The sequence below is a fragment of the Macaca nemestrina genome, chromosome 6, assembly GCF_043159975.1.
Source record: "Macaca nemestrina isolate mMacNem1 chromosome 6, mMacNem.hap1, whole genome shotgun sequence".
NCBI lineage: Eukaryota > Metazoa > Chordata > Mammalia > Primates > Cercopithecidae > Macaca > Macaca nemestrina.
This window is the reverse complement of record NC_092130.1, coordinates 21286539-21309376: the sequence shown is the minus strand read 5'-3', so window position 1 is coordinate 21309376 and position 22838 is coordinate 21286539. Positions and strand designations below refer to the sequence as shown.

The 22838-nt window shown below is 38.4% G+C and overlaps 1 protein-coding gene across 13 annotated transcripts in view; it reads right to left on the bottom strand.

Moving 5' to 3' along the window:
- LOC105482354 (EBF transcription factor 1) overlaps window positions 1-22838 on the bottom strand; it is a 411036-nt gene that overhangs the window by 382369 nt on the left and 5829 nt on the right. For all 13 annotated transcript variants that reach the window (XM_024792976.2, XM_011742390.3, XM_024792977.2 and 10 more), the window contains exons 5-6: window positions 13591-13664; window positions 2284-2352 (exon numbers count right to left, since the gene is read on the bottom strand). In XM_024792976.2, the coding sequence (XP_024648744.1) occupies window positions 2284-2352; window positions 13591-13664 (143 nt within the window). The remainder of the gene's footprint in view (window positions 1-2283; window positions 2353-13590; window positions 13665-22838) is intronic.

Genomic DNA, 22838 nt, shown 5'->3' with positions numbered 1-22838 from the left:
TAAAACCTTTGGCAGCCTGAACGACAAATAAATTCTGAAAACTCAGATGCAAATAAAAATAGTTAAATGGGGTTTTGCATATCAACTGGCATCATTGCATGAAAAGATAGTTCATCAGAGACAATGGCAACAGCCAGCGAATAAACATATGCTGTGGGGCTTGTGCACATACACTGAGTTTCAGCTGTTTTTAAAGTACTTCTATCTGAAGAGACCAAGATTGGATACACACTGTTTTCTACTTTGTCAAACCAAAAGGGAAAAAAAAATGAAAAGGATAAATGTCATGAGTAATATCTCCGAAGCCACCAACAGCATAAAGTGCATACTTATTTTGCCTAAATTGTTTGAACTACCCCAGCCAAGAAAAGGTTTTAAGTACCCTTCTGGGACAGATGCAAGGCGGCAACAATAGAAGCCACACTAATGCAATCCAGGTAACACAATCCTGTTTCAAAAACAGGGGCCAGGCTAATTACAGTGCTGCTGAGTCAAGTTTCTTATGCCATTGCAACCCACAGGAACAGGTCAAAATCAAATGTTATTCAAACCACAGTCATATCAACCTTCTATATCAGAGTCACAGCTTCAAACCAAATGAAGAACTTAAAAGCTTAACCCATTCACAAGCAAAAAAAAAAAAAGTGTTTTCATTGAGGGTGGCAAGGTAAGGTTCTTGTCATCATCTAAACCAAAAGGAACTGCATGGCAGAACAAAATGTTTATAGTTTCAAAGTTTTTGGGGACTATTTGGGCTGATCCTTTGATCAGTACACTTTCTTTTCAACAGAGGAGTAAGAAAAATGCTTAAAATAACAAATGATATTTTGGAGAGGTAAATTTAAATAAAACAAACCAGCATAAAGGTTAAATTCACTTGTGACCTTATTCATTTGGAGATTTATGTTCAATCACAGAAAAAGCAATTATATGAACAGTATATCTGCTTTTGTAGATAAACATGTTATCCTAATTCTATAGGTAGCACACACATCACCATATGTCAAACTTTCTCATCTTTTAACTTTGAATCAAATATACTAATACTTTTATATGGAGCAAAAATATATATATATTAGTGAATATTAGTGAGGAATATTTAGTTAAAATATCTGATTGAAATGTAACCTTTATAAAGCTACTTGCAATCAATTGGGTTCAAGCCTGAAGACTCACAAAATCCAAAATCGACAATCAATCTTTTGGCATAAATTATGATGAAGCAAAGTAAACATCTTGTTTTTTGTTGTTGTTGTTAACTGAAAAATGATAAAATGAGTCCAAAAAAGATAGAAAAAAAGATTTTTTTTCTTTTGTTGTTGTTGTTGTCAAAAATCAATATTGCTGAAACCCAAAAAGGAACTTTTGTTCAACCGTTAATCTCCTCAATGAGGGATCGGTCAGTCTTATTGGCAAGACTCTTTTTCCAGCTAGTACAAGATGCTAGCTCTTTTCCTAGCTGACAATTGACAGTATCTATAAACCTTTCAGACCATTTAACTCTCAATGAGTAATGCTATGTAACAAATGGTTTATCATACATGTTTCCATACAATGAATTTCAATAATTAAAATGTAAAATGAATATTTGGAATGCGACTTTGCATAATGCGTGCACACTGACTTGAAATTGCACCGAACAACTAAAACAGATTTATTGTTCTACAGTGATTTACTTGGTCATGTCAGATTAGTAATATGGATCTGTTTAAAAACACAATAATTAAGACAAGCAGGATAAATTAATCAACTTACAATATAGTCTCATACTGCAATCAAACCCAGCAAATAACAGTAGAAAATCTTGGTTCACAGATCTCTTTAAACTGCTTTTATGCATAAATAAAACCTTAAAATGTAGATGGATTACGTCCAACAGAACTACTGTAGCTAAAAGTGATAATGATTCAAACATTTTTCAAATAAAAGTTAAATATTTATAAGCACCCAACCACATTTCATAAATCACAAACTATTATTATTTTATTTCTGAAGCTTCCTGGCACAGCATGAGGATTGAGCCACAGAAAGTCAGGAAAGAAAAAATATATTCCTTTAGGAGCATGAATCAGGCAAAAACCGGAGCAATCCAAGGAACAGGCCTCTAAAAGAACATTCCATATGGCTTTCCCAGGAATCAAAATCGCTCAGTGCAGCATAAGTCAAGACCAACAGGCAAATTTCGGCCACATGCATTCCTAACCCTCGCCCATGAGCAACACAAGGGCAGGTGTTTCATTATAATGAGGAATAAGAATCCAGTGAAAGAAGAGTGGTCCCTACCTGTCAATTATCACTGGATCTGAGGGAGTCTCATTTCGGTTGCCACAGCTTTTCTTGTCACAACAGCGGCTATGGAGCAAAAGCGAAAGGATTTAGTACAACCATTACAATGTAAAATCATCATTTAGGCAGACAGAAGGCTCAAATTGCGGGGTTGCAAATGTTAGAATTACCACAAAGCCATACCTGGCAATCAACGGATCCCTGGGACAGAAAATTCTATTTGGGTCACCTATGGGTTAATGGCCAGGCTTAACCTCTCCCTGCTCAGAGAAGGAGGTGGGGGAGAGGGGCTCTCCCAGAGCCAAGATTGAGAGCCCCAAGATGGGGTCTCCCCATCACTGCCCGCGGTGCTGGCAGAGTTCACTGTGAAGTGCACTATTATTACCTCTACCCAATAAGAATATTCGAGGTTGTGGGTGGCTCAAACGTTCTTCCCTCAAGATCACACTAATTGTGTGGAACGCATCAATAATGAAGTATGAGTGATTTCTCCCCCTCCAGTCATTTTGTATTAAATGGATTCCTTTTTCTTCTCTTTTCTTCTTTATGGGCAGCATTTCCTTCAACCACAGCCTTTCCAAAAATCCTACAGCTAGAACTGTTTGCTTTTGAACCATTTTCATGAGAATAAAGGTAAAACACAATAATTAAGACAAGGAAGAGGCAAGATAAAATAAAGTGGAGATTCACATTCCTCTGGCTATAAAAGCCTGCTCTGGCCCCCACTTCAGTTTTCTGGGGGCATTATGGACATTGGAAGTAAAGATTAGCACAGCTCTGTGAGAGGACGCTCTTTATATTAGAGAAGGAACAGCCTATAGGCTCAAAAAGTACCCACTACTAAAATCTCCCCCGCCAGGTGTGGCTGCCAGTTTTTTAAAAACTGAGATGCCTTCTAAAGGGTGAACATTTTATGTTTTTGAAAAGTACAACGATCAACAGAAAACAATCCATCTGAAACTTGTTTGCAAATAAAAACAAGATCTGCACCAGGGGCACACTTACAAAAGCAGTGAAATAGATGGGGAGGGAGGTCCTCCAAAAGTTGTATTTCACCAGGCACCACAAGCAAATATGCAGTTCTTGCTCTTACACACACACGCGTACACACAAAGAGATACACGCATACATGCACACTTGCAACTTAGTGAATCATACAGCCTACATTTAGAGGGCCGTTGGAGAGAATCAAATATTGAACTTCATCTTCAGGACCCAGAAATATACCCCTACGTAGGGAGTCCTTCACCAAAATTGGAAGGTCTCTTTTCTTGCCATAACTATGTCTCTGAGAAGAGAATTAGTCTCCACTCTTAGGTGTCTTCTGTTTTTCTTTCATATATTCAGCGAGTAAGAGTAAGAACTGCATCTCCTTTGACAAAGCCTCAGCTAAAACCACTCTGTCTATCTTATAGCCTTTCACCTTGTGACTCAGAGGGAACTATTTCCTCCAGGCCTGAGTTCTGCTATATACTGCTACTTTGGAGATGGAAAACCCAAAGTATCTCGATATCTAAGAGACAGATAAAGTAACAAGTAGCTGAAGCAGTGGAAAATACGAGCAGTTGAAATGCATACCAGAAAATACATAAAAATGTAACTCCTCCATCCCTGAACTCTGATCCCCTATACCTACATATCATGGGCTTCTCAGAATAGTAGAGTGGTTAAGAACACTGGTTCTGAAATCTGACAGAGATGCCTATGTCAACTTGAGCAAGGTAATTCACCTCACAAGATCTCAGTTTCCTCATCTGTAAAATGGAGCGATTTCAGGACCCATCTCTAAATGCCAGGGAACAGGCTTGAGGCAATAAGGGTATAAAGACTTGGCTTCATGACTGGCCTCAGTAAAGCCACAATGAAGCATCATTATCACCCCCTGAACCTACCTCCTTCAGTCCCCTCCTCCTTCAAGTCCAAGCAAATCTGCCCTGTGCTCTGCAGAAGCAGCAGGTCTCCAAAAGCAGCCCATCAACAGAGCCCACATCTCCTTTACCCATGGAGGAAAACTGTCAGGTGAGAAAACCTACTTCTCCTTCATTTTCCTTTTCAAAACACCAAGTAGGCAATGCAAGCTGCCCACAGACCTGCCTGGGAGAAACGTCCTCCAGGAATTCCTCCAACCTGCTTGCTGATACCCGTGCACAAGGGTCTGTTTTTCAAGCCTATCTGATTTTCTGCTTCCCCACTACACCATCTCCATCCAAGTCCTTGGACTCTGCAGTGGCTGCCTACTTTTCTGTCTCCACTTTGACCGCCTGCAAGAGCCAGAGTGAGCTTTTCCAAATGTCAGTGGTACTGTGCCACCTCACCGCCTGAGACCTTTTAGTGGCTTTCCACTGCACTTAGAACAAATCCATGACATGACATGATACCAGACCACCTCCCAACCTCCTGCCCCCTTCCTCCAACTTGCCAAACTCCTACCTCACTGGCCCATTTCAATCCCTCTCAGTTGTGCCCTGTTCAATCTGACCTCAGGCCCGGACCCTGGCCGACTCTTGCCTAGCGGGCCTCTCCTCCAACCTTTCCCTAGTTAGCCAACCTTTTCTCACCCTCAGAGCTCAGCCTATAGCTCTTTCCCCAGAGAGGTTTGGCCTGACACCCCACCTTTAATCCAAATTAGGTTTCTTCTGTTTTTTTTTTCTTCCAAAAAGCACTTAACACAATGCAAATTATATTTTTACATATATGTTATTGTCTTTCTCCCTCTTCCTATTCTTCTCTTCCTTTAACTCATAGACTTCGTAGAGGAAGAAACTATCAATTTTATTTACCTAATGAGCGGCATAAGGCCTGGGGTAGAACAGAAAAGCTCAAATATTAATTGGTTGAATAAATTAATAATTTTATGAATGAATGTTATATATTAGGGGGCAAATACAATCCAGAAGAATAAAAGGGTGACAGATAAATCCAAACTGACCCTCTGGGCAGGCATTGTTGATGGAAGGAAGATGCACCCCACCCCACCCCATAGAACAAACCACCTCCCCTAGGCATGCCACACTAGGCCTGAGATTTTTCCTTTTGACTTAAGCACGGTCGTCATCTAAAAATAAAAATGCTCCTGAGAGCAGCCAGACGAATTGAAGCATTCCTTTCTAAGGGACCCAGGGAAATAGGCAGATGCAAGGAGCAGAAGTATAGAAGGAAAGATAGAAATGAAATGGGGAGAATGAAGAAAAGTACAGAAAAAAGAATAAAGGGCTGGTGGTCACTCTCCACTTACAAAAAAACTTTATGCCAAGTACAAAAAATAAGCCCAACATGTTTCCTGTTTCTTGCGTCACATCACTGTATCACATAGTCATTATTCCTGAAATGGGCTATTCCAGCTTCTGTTCTACACTTCAAAATAGTGTCTGCTACAAAATAATGTCTACAATATGATCCTGTTAAATATATATATATACACACACACACATATATATGTGTACATACATACATATGGGTGTGTACCTATATATATGGATGGGTGTGTACACATACATGTGTATATGGAATTCTGTGCAGCATTAAAAAGAATGAAGGTAGGGTTAGAAGCACCAGCACGGAAAGAAATCTACAGTATATTGTGAATTGAGAAAACCAAGTCGCAGAATACTATTCAGAGTGTAGTCCCATTTCTGGGAAAAAAATGAAAGCATGAAAGAGTGAAAGGGAGAGAGGGAGGGGAAGAGATGGTTTTTACACGTATGGTTCACTCCCTCACTTCATTCAAGTCTCTGCCTAATGTCATGGCTTTAGAAATGCCTTCCCTGCCGCGCATGGTGGCTTATACCTATAATCCCAGCACTTTGGGAGGCTGAGGTAGGTAGATCACCTGAGGTCAGGAGTTCGAGACCAGCCTGGCCAACATGGTGAAACCCGTCTCTACTAAAAATATGAAAAAAAAAAAAATTAGCTAGGTGTGGTAGTGGGCGCCTGTGATCCCAGCTACTCGGGAGACTGAGGCAGGAGAATCAGTTGAACCCGGAAGATGGAGGTTGCAGTGAGCCTAGATCGCACCATTGCACACCAGCCTGGGCGACAAGGGCGAAACTCCATCTCAAAACAAAAAAAAAAAAGAAAGAAAGAAATGTCTTCCCTGACTGCCCTAGAGCACTCTAGCTCCTTATTCTGCTTCACTTTTCCTCATAGCGCTCACCATGTTGCATTTTATATTCATTTCTCTTTTATTGTCTCTGTCACCTGAATATAAGCCCCGCAAAGACAGTCGTAGACCGTTTTGTTCACCCCTGTATCCTTAGCAACTAGAACTAAGCCTGGCACACAGTAGGCCATCAGGAAATATTTCTTAAATGTAGGAACTTCAAAGAGTTAACCTATACAGAGTGGAACAGGCAGTGGGGAAGAATGGAAGATATGCATTTAATTTTTATATTTTTGCAGTGTTTTGCTTTTTTTTTTTCTTTTTGTACTCCCAGGCTGGAGTGCAGTGGTGTGATCTCAGCTCAGCTCACGGCAGCCTCGACCTCCTGGGGCTCAAGTGATCCTCCCACCTCGGGCCCTTAAGTAGCTGGGACTACAGGCACATGCCAACATGCCCAGCTAATTTTGTGTATTTTTTTTGTGGAGGCTAGGTCTCACCATGTTGCCCAGGCTGGTCTCAAATTCCTGGGCTCAAGCGATCCACCCAGCTCGGCCTCCCAAAGTGTTGGGATTACAGGCGCAAGCCACCACGCCCAGCCTAGTGTTCTGCTTTATATGGCAATATGTTTTTATATTCAAAATTAAAAATCAACCACAAGTGGTGGAAGGAAAGACTTCTTGTAGACTGAGCTGATATCAAGCCCCCTGTGGCTTCCTAGAGCCGAGCAGAGCAAGGACCTCTCCTTTGTCGCCACGATCCTCTATCCTGCCCATGTGAGTTCTCCCTTTTCAGGTGGAACTGCCCATAGTTCTTTCTGCTAAGCTCAGAAGGACCAAGAGTGGGCACCAACCTCCACTATACACAGGAGAGGCATTAACCAGGAAGGAAAAGCTGAAAGGAGAATGAATTCACTTATGTTTAAGGCAGAAGAGGGCTCATACTGAAACAATTCCGTAGATGAAACAGATGCAAAAGCACTTAACGGAAAAAGTGACAGTGTTAATAAAAGAAATCACAATGATAATTAGGTCCTCATTACTGTGTGACTGATGGACCTTTATCCATTCAAAGCACGATTTTTTAGGCTCCTACTATGCGTGCTGGGCTCTGTACCAGGCACAGACTTGGGATTTGCTCTCCCACGCTGGCATCTTGCAAGGCTTGGATTTTCCTAATTTGCTTTGTCGCCCAGGTAAGATGTTAAAAGCAGGCCACTGTTTACATCCCTTCCGAACCTGCAACCCCAGTGACAGGAGAACAATGTGGCCAGTCTCGGGCGTAGGTAGCCAGCAACTGGTGTGGTACATACACTGCAGACTGAAATCAGCAGCCCTTTCCTCAGCAGAATTGTATGTCTCCCAAACAATTCTGCGCATCCAGAGAAAAGTGAACTTACGAGTCTCTTTCTCACCAGCCTAACACAGGTGGTGTATTTCTAGAGCTTCATAAACTAGAGCAAGAAACACCTAAATATTCCCAGTCACGGGATCGGCAGATCTTCATTTTAGGGACATGGAACTTTTTCCTACAAATAGTGCCTTTCTCAATGGGAGAAAAGCATCATTTCAAACTTGAAACTTTACAGGAAAAAACAAGATGCTTTACATATTTCCCTAAAGTGGCTAGAGACTGAGATCTATGATTTATCTGAATAGTCTGATTAATAGCTATAAAGATGACTTGATTCTAAAGAATCCATGACATAAATAGGCTCTTCTATCCTCTGTCTTCCTGCTGTGTCTTAAGGTATGTGATCCATCCTCATCACACTAACTCAAGTACCTGAGCTCGCAGGTCCATCTCATCCTGCCTTACCTGGGACCAGCCCCACCAAGGACTCCTCTTCTGTTTTGCATTTACCATTCCTCCCTCCCTGATTAATTCTTTCCTTCAGTTTACAAACATTATCAAGTTTTCCCATTGTATAAAATTTTAAAAGGACGCGCCTTTTCTCTAAGTTAGTTTCTTCACTGCCGACATCCTTCTTATAAGAGTCCCTGTCACTCCTTGCCACTTCAACCACGTAATACAGGCATCCAGGCCCTCAGCACGTACTTGAATCTCCTCTTAAAGTTTACCAGTGACCGTCTGGTGCTTTCTCAGCCTTCATGTCCATCTGGATCTCTCTAGCACTTGCTATATGACTCCCCCACTTTGAAACACCCTCCTTTTATCTTTTTTTTTTTTTTTTGAGATGGAGTGGATTCTCACTGTGTCACCCAGGATGGAGTGCAGTGGCTCAATTTCTGCTCACTGCAACCTCCACCTCCTGGGTTCAAGTGATTCTCATGCCTCAACCTCCCTGGACCACAGGTTCGCACACCACAACACCCAGCTGATTTTTGTATTTTTTGGTAGAGATGGGGTTTCACCATGTTGGCCAGACTGGTCTTGAACTCGTGGCCTCAAGTGATCTGCCCACCTCGGCCTCCCAAAATGCTGGGATTGCAGACATGAGCCACTGTGCCTGGCCTCCTCCTTTTATTTCTATGTTCTCTATGCTCAAGCTTCTTTTTCTGAACTCTCTAACACACCCTGCCTTCTTGCCAAGCGTGATTATTCCCCCAAGAATATAACCATAACTTCTCTTTCTATTCTCCCTCCTTTGTCAATCCCATCTAAGCCTGCAGCTTCAACTCTCACCCTTGGGAAACGACCTCTGAAGTCAGTTATCTTTGACCATAACTTTATTTCCAGATCCAGAACTCAGGACCATCCACCTGCAGGACTCTCCACAGAGAAATTTTGGCTGGATTGCAACAGACAAGCTCAAACACTTCATGCACCCTCTAAAATCCCTCTCCCTATTCCTGCTACCCACCTACAAGTACTTCCTCCCTTCTCTGAATAGACATAGCCCTTTGCCTCAAGCTCTCATCACATTCAACCCTTTCTAGAGTGCAGTCTCGTTATCTGCCAACTGATATCATCTCCCAGGCCACACCATAAGCTCCCCTACTGCAGAACCAAGTCTTTTCTGGCTCTCCGTTTTTGAGTGTTTTGCACATAGTAGGTACTAAAAGAATAAATGAAAACATCCTTAACCACCACAACTAGAATGAACAAAGTACATGAATGTTTCAGTAGACATTTCACTTTGATTCAAAGTTCTTTTATCTGCATTCACACTGAACAACTGCGCACTGGGTACTTAGACCCACACTGCAAATATTGCTGCTGCTGCTGCTGCTATTCACACAAATACTCCTACTATTAATAATAACAATAGATATTCAGTACTTACTGTGTGTCAAGGCACTGTGATAAGCATTTATGGGGATTATTGCATTTAATCTTAATCACCATCCTATGAGATAAATAATATTATCCCCCATTTCACAAATAAGACAACTGAAGACAGAGGAACACCCAGTAACTTCCTTGCCTTCAAAAAGCAATCAGTCTGGTAAAGGAAGACAGATTGTGGGCAAAAAGTTACAAGTGTGCTGAGTGCTATGAAAGAAAAGCAAAGCAGATAGTAGTCCCCCTCATCTATGGTTTTGCTTTCCACGGTTTCAGTTACCTGTGGTCCTATACAACATTTTTTTTTGTTTGTGTCGAGATGGGGTCTTGTTCTGTCACCCAAGCTGGAGTGCAGTGGTGCAATCATGGCTCACTGCAGCCTGGATTATCCTCCCACCTCAGCCCCCTGAGTAGGTGGGAATACAGGCGCACACCACAACTGGCTAATTTTTCTTTTAGTTTTTATAGAGATGGGGGGTCTCACTATGTTGCCCAGGCCAGTCTTGAACTCCTGGGCTCAAATAATCCTCCCATCTTGGCCTGCCAAAGGGCTGGGATTCTGTACGATATTTGGAGAGAGAGACGACATCCACATAGCTTTTCATACAGTTTGTTGTTATAATTGTTCTATTTTATTACTCATTGTTGTTCATCTCATATTATGTCTAATTTATAAATTAAACATGATCATAGGCATGCATGTATAGGAAAAATATAGCGTATGTAAGGTTCGGTACTATCTGCAGTTTCAGGCATCCACTGTGGGTCACGCAGCACATCCTTCATGGATAAAAGGGGACCACTGTTTACAGGACAACATAACAATGGGACTTGACTCAGGCTGAGAGCCAGGGATGCTTCCCTGAAGAAGCCATGCTTAAGTGGGAATCTGAAGGATGGAATCAGAATAAGTCAGTAAAAGAGAAAGGAAGAAAAGGAAACTCAAGGGAGCCCTGAGAGCTCATGGTCCTGTAAGAAACCATACACTGATGAGGGAAAGAGGTCTTCCTCAAACAGAGCTCTGGGAACTAGGTTCACTGACCAAGCATAGTTCCTATTTTCCATCCACATTTAAACACAGGATGTCAGGATGCCCTTTAATCAAATCCCTTTTAGAATCGTGCTTTAGAAAATCACGTGTTGGGCCGTATTATTTTAAGAGCGTAGCCACCAGGTATAGCAAAATGTAATGATGATTGATATGATAGATTTCAGTTTACCAAAAAGGCAGAGACTCTCTCAGAATTTCACAGAAAGGGCTCCATGTCAAGTCAAAGAGGTTTTGTCTCTGAGTGGTAATAACAATTATAATATAATCCAATGGTGGCAAGTCCCTTAGCCAGCCCAGGCAGTGGGGTCACCTTTTAGACAGAACACAATGGATTTTTAAAATTTGCAACCACCTGAGACACAATTCTCTGGTGTTTCTCATTTTTTTCTTTTTTTTTTCCCTTTGCCTGCAACAAAACAGGATCATACCAAGCCTTGTCTTGTCAATCTAAATTCTCTGTGTCTCCTTCACCATAGCCAACATACTATAAATATACAGCTTTCACGACATCAACGCAAAGTTTTATTGTGCCGTTAGCTTTGATAGAAAGCACTGCAGAAAGTTGTTTAGAAATTAAATATCTAAAACAAGCTATTTTAAAATCCAGGGCCCTCACTATTTCATGTCTGCAATGAAGAAATTTCATCTTGGGGAGAGCAAGCTGCCTTTCACACCATATGGCTAATGGTGGTGCATAGCAATTAGCCAGCCTGATTAATGGGGAACAGACTCTAATTTTATGCTTATAATTGAGCCTGCATTTGCACCCCTGGTGCAAATTCAGCACATCCCAACTTCCACTTACAACAGGCAAGAAATCAAGAGAAATAGGATAGTGTGGAAAGTGAGAATTTTTTTCCTAAAGCCCCCTAAAGAGCATCAGATTTGCAATTTAAAAGACTGTTAGCCACACAATAGATGACAGGTTTGTGTAATAGGGTCATGGCGGCCTGGTAAACAAACAGTACCCCTTATACATCTATAGGCAGCCAGGAAAACCCGTAATCTGTAACATTAGCAGGATGACATTTTGAATACGACTTTTCCCTCTTAGCCACGCGGTACAAACATCATCATTTGCCTTCAGTGGCTTGAGGATTTTATTTTTGCTATTTTTATGTTTCTGAGAAATAGAAAGAACATCAGCAGTAAAGCACACCAACTAGCATAATAAAGTACTTTGGACCAATGAATTTTAAAAACAAGAAAAATATAAACTGCATTAATAGAGGGTAGGCCTATGTGTGAAAGGCATAATATATCTTTAAGTGTTTCAAGAATAGAATGATTTCTAGCATAGTCTAAACATGTGCAGATATGAGATGCAAATCTATGATATATAGATGTTATTTGGCCCATTGGTTGAGATCCATCTTTCTGTCTGTTTCCTATTTTGCTAGAATCACATGTAGTACAACATGGAAAATTCATTCTAATGACATGCTAATTGTAAGAAGCCAAAACAGAGATATGGTCAAAAAGATAGTAAGAAGAAAGAGGTCATGTTTTAATGTTTTCCAAAATGAATTTTACTCACAATTCTGAAAGGTGCAACTCAGCTTTATTGTAGAATTGCTATGTACAATATAACATTAATTTTTGCCTAGTAATATAAAGAAATCTATTGCCGTATCTTGGGGATTCTGCTACTGTTTTAAAATTAGAGACAAATAACCTGTTTTCATAATAATTAACAAGTTTTACAAATCGCTGAAATGAAAACGTGAAACTCCTATATATTTTAGAATAAAATGTTAGAAATATTTTTAAAAGGGAAAAAATGAAAATTGTATAGCCATACACAATTGTAGACATAGAAGAAGTTGGTATTTGGGATTTCACTCAGAAAGCACATTAAATGCTTTTTTCTTTCCACCTGTAGAGTATTAAGGTTGCTTTCCCCCACAAGTCCATGAGCAGCAAATAAAGCCCACCCATGCTGAGGCAGCAGCTGAAGCCCTAAACGGATTGGTCAGTAATAGTCAGCAGCCAGGCCAGCATTGTGCCAGGAAGAGCCTGCATGGTTAACAAAGCAATTAGTAGCCGTTCTCTGATGCACAGTGGCATCTTCATGCTTTATCCAATTATTCAGAATATATTAGGAGCAAAGTGCTGGTGTCATTTTATGCAGAATAAGAACGCAAGTTAAAGGGCTGTTCCCTGGCCTGCTCCCTCACATGTGGAAAGCCTGGCTGAGGCCATGGAAGTTAATTTGGTCTACTTGCCTGTTTTCAAATGTAGCTTCAGTCTGATTACAGGCAAAAATAAAGACACTCATCTATGGGTCATTTTATACCGTTTAGGGACTCATCTTTGCCATCCCTCTGAAAGCTCACTACCTCTGAGAAGTATTAGCTACATTGTCAGAGTTATATATAGGGTAACTAAGAGGTCAGATGCAAGGGAAAAGAAAAAACAAAAACCCACATTCAATTTAAGAAGAAATGATGCCTAAGTGTGGACAGTCATATTTTCAAGTGGGAGAATTAGAAAGGGGAACTATAACTTTCAAGTCTTACCCAAACAGAAGACTCTGCTGACATCAATAGAACTCTTACTCATTTTAGTAGCAACGCAGTTGAGCGCATATATTAACACTAAAAGGGTTATATTGTTTTATTTGATTTTAAGGGAGAAGGGGACAGCAGTGCTTTGTGCCCATTAACAGTGTGATATCAAAATGGAAATGTACGTCTTTCAGGATGAAATCTAATAAATAATTGAGAACTACTGTGATGCCTGACACTTTACTACCGAATACTCACATCTAACAGTTCTTTTTAGATTGTCTATAGAAGCAAGATAAATGTGTACCTCCCCCCAACAAAAAAAGACCAAAGTTCACCAAGATTTGAAATGCAAATCCATCTTCTCTTTGCTAATTAATGGGAGAGACCAAGATATTTCTTACCTGCACATGATCTCATGTGTGAGCAAAACTCGGCACATTTCTGGGTTCTTGTCTTGGCCTTCATACACTATGGCCTAAAAGCAAAAGCACAATTTTAGCTAAGAATGGAAACAAGTAGCAGGAAAAAAAAAAAAAAGATCACAATTGAGTTCTTAACCACTTTACCACTACTGAAGGTCAAATTAGCTTTGAAGAGCCAAAGACATCACTGAGCTGATTGTTTGAAGGTATGTCATTTGGGATTAACCCGAAAGGCATGGAACAAGGTATGTTCCTCTCTGCCCCATCAACCACCTTGCCATGATGCATATCTTTGGTTCAGAGTGTGAGATGGGCAAGATAGCCACAATTCTCCTTTTAATACAGAATACAAATAAATCTCATCCATAAGGAGGGAAAACCCAGAAGGCTTAGCAGACTAAGATACTATTTACCGAAAATATAGAAAAGCATTTGGATTTTATTTTTAAATGATATGTATTTGCCTCCTCACTTTACTACTTCCAGGCTCAACACTTAGTCTTCTAGGGGTGAGCAGTAGAAAACAAGTGTAGGTGAACTAAGGAGTCCATTCACTAACTGTGTCATGTTTGCAATGATTCATCAATCAGGAAAAATCCCTCTTCCCGTCAACAGGCTGAGAACATGTGCTCTCACAGGGTGTACACCCACCCAAACAGGAATACTCACTGTCAGATGCTGTGTGTGGAGGTTTAAGTCACAGGGTTATCTCCATAAACTAAGAAGAGTTACATCTGATTCTCAAAATCTGGAGTCCCAAAACACTTCACCAGCCCAGATAGTTTTTTCTGTTTTTTTGTAATGTGTTTGCAAAGCAAACATTTTACTCAAGGACACCAAGAAGGTTCCCTGGGACCTCAGCTTTCATGGATCTACATGTTAATATCTGGTCCAAAGCAATACACTCAGCTATTAGCAGAGCAGGGCTCTGCACTGGGCTACATTTAGCTAATTTAACACTGTATCGCTGCATAATACTAATATCACACGGTTTCAAATTGTTAATAAAATTACTTTCACACATTCCTATAACCCTCAATTTCTTGATGACAAAACTACTTAAATTAGCCAGAGACTATCTTTATATAGTACATAGAGATGCTACAAGACTAACTTGTAGTTGGCTCTAATGTGCTTTGTTTTTGAACCTGGGACTTTCAGAACCTGTAAATCATGAGTATAACTTAAGACCCAGTGTGTATAGATCCTCAGAGAGTACTGTGGTTATGGTATCTGATCCCCTTACAAAATAAACATTGCAATAAAATAAAAAATGAGAAAAGGTACTTACATGAGGAGAAAATACTTCTCCGCCACTGGCCCATCAAAACCACTTTTTACGGCTAACCTATTATACCTTGTATTTTAAAAATGGTTTTACTTTGACATACTTGTAGTCTTACAAAAAACTTTCAAGAATATGTAAAGAATTTCAAGATACTCTTCATCCAGATTTTACCAGATTACCAAAATGTTTATATTTTATTACATTTGCTTTATTCTTTTCTCTGTATTTTTTTCTGAATCATTTATTAAGTAAATTGCACACACGCCCTAAATACTTCAGCCTGTATGTCCTGAAAACAAGGAATTCTCTTACATAACCACAGTACAGTTATCTAAATCAGAAAATTAACATTGATATAATAATCGAATCTACAGACCCTACTGATATTCATCAGTTACCCAATAATGTCCTTTACAGCAAAAGAAAATCCAATGCTGCATTTGGTTGTCACGTCTCCTTTAATATGGAACATTTCTGAGTCTTTATATTTCATGACATTGATATTTTTGAAGAATACAAACCAGTTATTTTGTAGAACATCCCTCAATTTGGGTTTGCCTGCGTTTCCTCAGGCTTGGATTAAAGTTATGTACTTCAGGGCAAGGATACCACAGAGGTGATCTTGAGTTCTTCTCAGTGTATCAAATCATGTTGTTGACTAGTTCCACTATTGGCAACATAAATTCTGACCATTTGGTTAAGGTGGTGCTTGCTATCCACCAGAGATCATCAGCCAGGTTTCCCCAGGGTAAAGTTATTACTTTACCCTACGCGATTCATAACTATTTTCTGCGGAGGTAACCTAGATTGTGTTAATATCTTATTATGTGTCAAATTTTCATCCGCTAGTTTCAGCATGCATTGATGATTCTTTCCTGTATTCTTAAAAGACCTTTTCAAAATCCTAAGCATTTGCATTACTCAAGAAAATGCATTAACTAAAAATGTTTTGAAAACCAAAAATTATATCTGCCTCTTTTATTTCCTGCAATCACTGCTGAAAACATTTTTAAAAAACACAGTAAATTACTCATTAGATCTCATACATGATGCTAAAAAAATTCTAATGAAGCATTTCTTCTAAATCCTATTAGCACTACATGGTTTGTGTGTTCTCTAAATACTTGTGATAATCTCTGTTTCAGCTTTAATATTTGTCATGTTTTGGTTCCACCACTCTTTAAAAAATAATATATTTGTCATGCTAAGCTAAAAGAAGTAACCTGGTAAATAAATTCACAGATACTGACGGGGCTTTCCCTACTCTATATATATGTATACTATATATATATTTTGTATACTCTCTATATATACACATATATATACATATAAACAAAAGCTTGGTTTTTGGAGGCAGGGGGAATTATCAGTTACATCAGATCTTCTCATTTCAATTCTTTCTAGATGATACAAATATTAGTTTTACTAAGACTGCTGGTCTATTGAAATTAGTGGGCCCATGATGACATGCAATGGATGCAATGCTAATACACTCATGGCTTCCCCAAACAGCAGATGACACAGACTACCAGAAATCCTGTGTCACTTCTTTGGTGACTGAATATCATTTGTTTAAGGCCCTGTGCCTCCATGATACATCTCTTCACCAAATACCACGCTGCCACTACGCTTCCAGCAGCACAGTCAAAACAGAATCTTTCTCCAAATCAAGCATAGAAAAATGAAACCATCAGTCTGGATTTGCTCAGAAATAGTTAGGAACTCTAGGGAGGAGCGAAAGCGTGAAGTTTCTTCTCTCCTTCTCCTTGGGGCCTCTATAGAACAATATTTTTCAGCACATAAAGGCAGAGAAAGCAGTGCTGCTTCTGTGACTTCTGAAATAAAAGCAAGTGCAACTCCACCATGGAGTAGGACTAAAATCCTGTAACTAAAGTAAACTAGAAACTCAGTGTAATGAGGTTAGCTCTAGAGCGGAATTCAGTCAAAGAAAGATCCACCTCTAACCTCATCAAAGCAGTTTTTGTTACTGAAAAGTATTGTTAAACACACATACACACATGTACACATATCATACAGAAGGTATGGGCACAGAAATCCACATCCTGATTGGATCCAGTATAGGAATATATAATAAATTCATTTTGATGAATATCTCTGATGCAAAGTGGCAACAATAAGAATTTTCAAAATGCCATGAAGTTCTCCCTGCAGCTTGCACACCCAACTGATAGCCCTGCATCAGTTTTACCATCTACATTTAGCATATACATCAACGCTGGTCCACAGTTCGGTAAACCCAGACTTTAAGCCCCAAAGGACAGGGATCCTGCTAACACCAACTTTGGGAGAAGTTTCTGCATTTCTTCCTAATTTAAATATGTGCCTCTGTGGTGTATGAGTAAAGCTGGTTGGGGTTGGATCAGCTGGGAGATCACAGAAGCATATAAACAGCATTGGCTGTTTTAAGTGAAACCATTTTAATAGACAGCTGGTTTAGGGCCCAGACAATGGAACACCAAGAAGAAGGCTTATTTTCATCCTCCATAGTAAATCATGAGTCTGCTCACTGTGAGGAAGGTTGTCTGTTGTGAGAGGGACAAAGACAACACTGGTTTAAATAAATCAATGTGTTTATCAGAAGTGAAGATGGGATGCCTGCTAATAGATGGGTGGGAGGGGGAGAAAAATCATATAAAATGTATTATTTAAGTAAATCAGTTGATAGTGAATCAAGTTGAGGTTTGCAACCTAAGAAACAAAAATGCAATATCAAGTAGAAAACAATGTTTAAATTAATCCTGCCAATGGCAAATAAATCCCTTAAGGGGACAGGAATGCTTGCATAAGAGGAAGAGTTAAATAGTAAACAACATTAACCTCATCTCAACTTTAAAAACATGGTGAAATTGACAAATAAGCTGTCAAAAGTGGATATATTTGGAACAGATTTATTTTTGTGATATACTAGCCTGCCTTTTCTACTGCCATACTCTAATAAGTAGAAATAAAATATCTCATATTATTTTTTAATACTCTCTTCACTTTGGATTAAGGGGCTTTTAAAGGATATTTAAGATAATTAACTAAAAGAAGAAGAAAACATAGAAACTGTTAAACTTTCACATTCTTATGCAAAAACAACTCTGGAAATTTTACTGTTATGAATAAAATATCATCAATTCCAAATGCTCAATTATAAAGTAACCTGTAACATCTTTGAAAACCAACCAGTCAATCAATATACAAAACCTGCCTCAGTTGCCACTGTTTTGGAAGGCATACTGTGAAGCATAGTTCATTCTAGCTTTTCTTAAATACCTCTAGGTCTTAAAAGTTAATTGAAACTTACTATGGGTAAAGACCACACAGTAAAACGAAAAAATACACGGTGAATGTACACCGGCATCACACTTCAATAGGATGCCAAAGGAAATACAGAGAATTGAACATGGTTTTTCTGTGTTTACTTTTTCTAATAGTTTTAACTCTTTGTGTTCCATGCCAAAATAAAGGCAGTGAAGAGAATACTTTTGACTTTGGTTCAGCAAAATCCAAAGGATTTTTAGAAACAAAATATTTTCATTAGGAGCCTTTCTTGATTCATAACCACACAAAAGGAAATCTATCATCATTAGTTGAAGAAGAAGAGGGAAAAGAAAAAAAGAAAAGAAGAAAGAAGGAAAGAAAGGAAAAAGGAAGGAAGGAAAGAAAGGAAAAAGGAAGGAAGGAAAAAAAGGAAAAGAAATTAAGAAAAAGAGAGGAAGGAAGGTAGAAAGGGTTGGAGGGAGGGGAAAGAAAGGTTATCAGTAACTAACAAAGACTCCTAATTTTCTATTTAAATCGAAATAATACCCTGAAAATATGTTACTCCTTTTTCCCCTTACAAAATAAAAGGCCAAACCTACTTTGTCACCTAAGAGAGTAAGTTCATGAATATACAAAGTACCTGCTTTAACCACAAGTGAAATGTCTTCTGAATGCAAACTGTCAACAAGCCTTTGGCAGCAAATTACCAAGAATTGAGCTAATCAAAAAATGATATGCAACCTACAATATCAACACACTGTAATAATAATCATTACATTCAACCACCAAGTTCTACTGCTTGTCATTAAAAAATAAAAAAAAAAATAAAAAAATTTAGAAAAAGGGTGCTAGCTAATCTGGTCCTAGAAATTTCCAGTAGGTGAAGGCACACCAGTTAAAAATTAAACCATGCCAAAGGAAGCACTACAAATCTGACATTTCATAAACAACGTGTCAAACAGCAATCCAACATTAGTAGTGGAATAAAATAAAAAAATAATTTTGCTTCAATTAGCAGCTTGGCTACTGGTGAACAAATTACAAAGATGTAATTTCAGCTCAGCAGCTAAGCAGGCCCGTTTTCAGAAGTGAATTAGGAAAGTTGCGAAGGAATGATATCATATTCAGTATGCTGTTCAGTTACATCACAGCCCTGAATAAAAAGAGAATGTGTACCAAAAGCAGTTAGCTTTAGAATGCATCTTTTATGTCTCAAAGAGCTAAAACCCCTTATATTATTCAAACACCATAAAAAACTAAATAACTCTAACAATCCCATTTTGTATTTCTTTTTCTAGCACAAATAAAAGATATTTCACTCCTATGGAAACTACATTTACACCTATATTAGTAAATACAATTGTTTTTGTCAACCCAATGGGGCAATAATGATAATAATAATAATAAAGGCATCTAATTTATTAAGCACTTAATTTGTACCAGTTGCTGTTCTAAGTCCTTAACATGTATGAAGTTATTTAATTCTCACAACAGAGCTTCAAGGTAGGTGCTAACATTATTTCCATTAGTCTGATTCCAAACATTGATGTATTTTAATTGCTCACTAAGACCAGATCATTCTTGCTCAACAACTATGTAGACAATTCACGAATGTCCAAACACTCCTTCATTGCTCTCAGCAATATAAGACAGAGAGAACAGACTATCTGTACAGTCATACGAGTTCAGTAAATGCATCTCTACTAATATGTTCATTTTTAATGCTGTTCAAACATTCACATGGAAACAGCTCTAGCGTAAATATCCCCGAACAAATGGCTGTATATTATCCAGGAGGGAGCAGTTGGCCCGCCAGACTGGGGAAGTACTAGGCCATCTGGCTCCGGCAATCTCTCCAAAACCATCAGCTTTGTTTTCACCCCCAGACTCCAAACAACACATTTTCCACTGTGATGAGTTTACATTTTCCCAAACACAGGTCCTGATCATGCATAAAAATTCCAAACTTCTTCATTCCTCTATGTGCAAGGAAATTTAAATCACCTGCATTTTTGACATGTTACCAAAGGAGAGAGAAAGCTGTTGAAATATGGCCTCTGACTATAAACTTGCTGTGTCCTTTTTTGTTTGTTTATGTCCCCAAATATATGAAAGAACCTCTCTGCTGGCCTAGTGAATTCCTTGGGAACTTATTGATATACTGAAAATGTGTTTATCTACCAATGAAGAACCATGAACTGAAAGGATTGTTAATCAAATCTATGTAGCCATGGCAGGATATAATGAAACAATCAATAGGAAAAAAATACACTTGCATCAATAACTTAAAGTACTGGGAAGATCAAAACAAATATATAAAGAAGTCTAGCTGGGAAGAGAAACCTGATAACATTTCTGATGATTGTACCTTGGACCCCCCCACCATCCTGGGACCCTTTTCACAGTCTCCTCACTACATCACCTACTTTCAAATCCATACATACAAGGATTATGTGACTACGATCTTCTGCTTCTCAAACAAGCTTTTGTTTAGGGGAAGAGAGTGTTTTGTTTTGATAACTTAATACAATTTGGTATCTTTTCTTTGAATTGTAAAATATCACTCTTTTAAAGCAAGATGGTAAGAGGGGAGATAAGCTAAACTTTAAAAAAAAACTATTTAAAGATAAACAACTCACTATAGCAATCACAGAATATAATCGTATTTCAAATACTACATGAAAATCTGACAGGATGCCCACTAAACCTCAGACCTCCCCCACTGGATTCATTTGAGCTTCTGCAGTAGATATTGTTTCTGGATGCAACAGCCATAAACTTCTGGGTCCTACAGGGCATTCTGCATGCTCACTAATGGAATACCAAAAACAGTAATGACACGAAAACAAACTATTTTTAGTCCAGCTAAACTTGGTTTTGAACAACCCTTCCCAAAAGCAAGCCTCTTATTTTCTAGTTGGTGGATGAATTTTTAAAATATTATATCCTGTGTGCTTTACAATGAAGGCATAGGGATAAGGGATCTCAGATTCTTACATATTTATTTCTAATGAAGCTTCATCTTTCCTGGTAGAGTCCAAAAATTAAGAGTCATTACCCAAAATAGTCTAATGAGACACTTTGAAAAGGTGTGAAATACTGTGTCATACCAATACATCTTGGTTGATTGAGTACATTTCTTTTTTATCTCAATGCTGCTAATTCCACTCAAGATCAAGAACAGTCTATGGAAATGTAGAATGCACAAATAGTTTTAATTTTTGCTTGCCCGAAATTCCTTTTGCGTTTTAACTCCACTTTCTAGTCAAGGATATGAAATCACTCACATAAAGCTGTGTCTCTGATAGGAAAAATGTTATATTAAACAGGCAGCTAAGAAAAGACACTTGAACAGTGGCTAGGTATTCCTTCCACAATTGATGTTATCAGAACTTATCACACCAGAAATGTTTCATTCTGTACTCTAAATAATTATCAAAATCCATAGTCTATGAGGAAGAATTTCACAGGAAAGAAATGTAATCATTTAATCAATCAGTTTATATCAAGACTTACATCTGATTTAAGGAGCCACTGTATATTAAACTAAAATCAAAGATTCAAGAAATTTTAAATCAGACTTGGTATTTAATTATGATAGAATAATTTCAAGTTAGATGAAGATTCACTGTTTTACTCATTAAGGCTAAATATAAATTATTTTTATGTCACACCTAGGGAAAGTTAAGCTTCTTCACGCTGATCTATCTGCTTTTTGGAGGCCATTGTATTAACCCTGTAGACAAGAAGCTAACCTACTTCCAAAACTCTTGCAGCACATAATCAAAGAACAAGCAATTGGATAATGAGTAGGAACTGCCTTTCAAAGTGAAAGCTACAAAGAGGTGGTTATTTAAACAATTATTATGAAAGCACACAGGTATGCTTTGAGATATTTCTTTTCGTGATATTTTTTAGACTTAATTATTAAACCTTTTCTCAGGCCACTCCCCACCAAAATATATCATTGTATGCATTTATAATTTTGACTTTTACTGAGATGTCATATTATGGCAAATGACTTTCTCATAAGTGCTATTATCGAAAATAAAACTAATCTTGTTCTTATTCCTCTCTCTCTCTCTTTCTGTCTCTCTTCCTCCCTCTTTCCTGATAGAATTTATGACACCAAGTGGTCAAAGAATGCCTTAAGCTGCAGTTCTTCTTAAGCTCTATGACCTTGTTAGTAAAATGATATTTGATGTATTGCCTTAAAAAAATCAAAAGACGATTCTCCCCCCATTTTTATATGAGTATAAAGTCAGTTCATCCCATAATGGGAAAATCAGTTAGTAGTGGCACTTTTTGACTAAAGAGACTTAAAATAAAATTTTGAGGAGGTTTACATCAGAGAGCGATTAATCACTTCAAACATGTCTTAATTCTGTGCTTCTTACAATTGTTCATTTCATAGTGCTACCTATAATTTAATATTTCATTGGTCAATGTTGCACAAGCAGACAGGCCATATGCACTGATTTGTGTAGGTGTGCCTTTTATCTTTTACAAAGTAAATCCTAATAAATATATAGAGAATATGTCTTAGAGTTCCTACTTTCCCCCTCTCCCTCCCAACTTTTTTTTTTTTTTTCCTGTAATGAGAATGGCAGGAAAAGATATCCAGGGTATCAAAAGTAATTTTTGAAAACAAAACTCCACTTAAGACATTTTT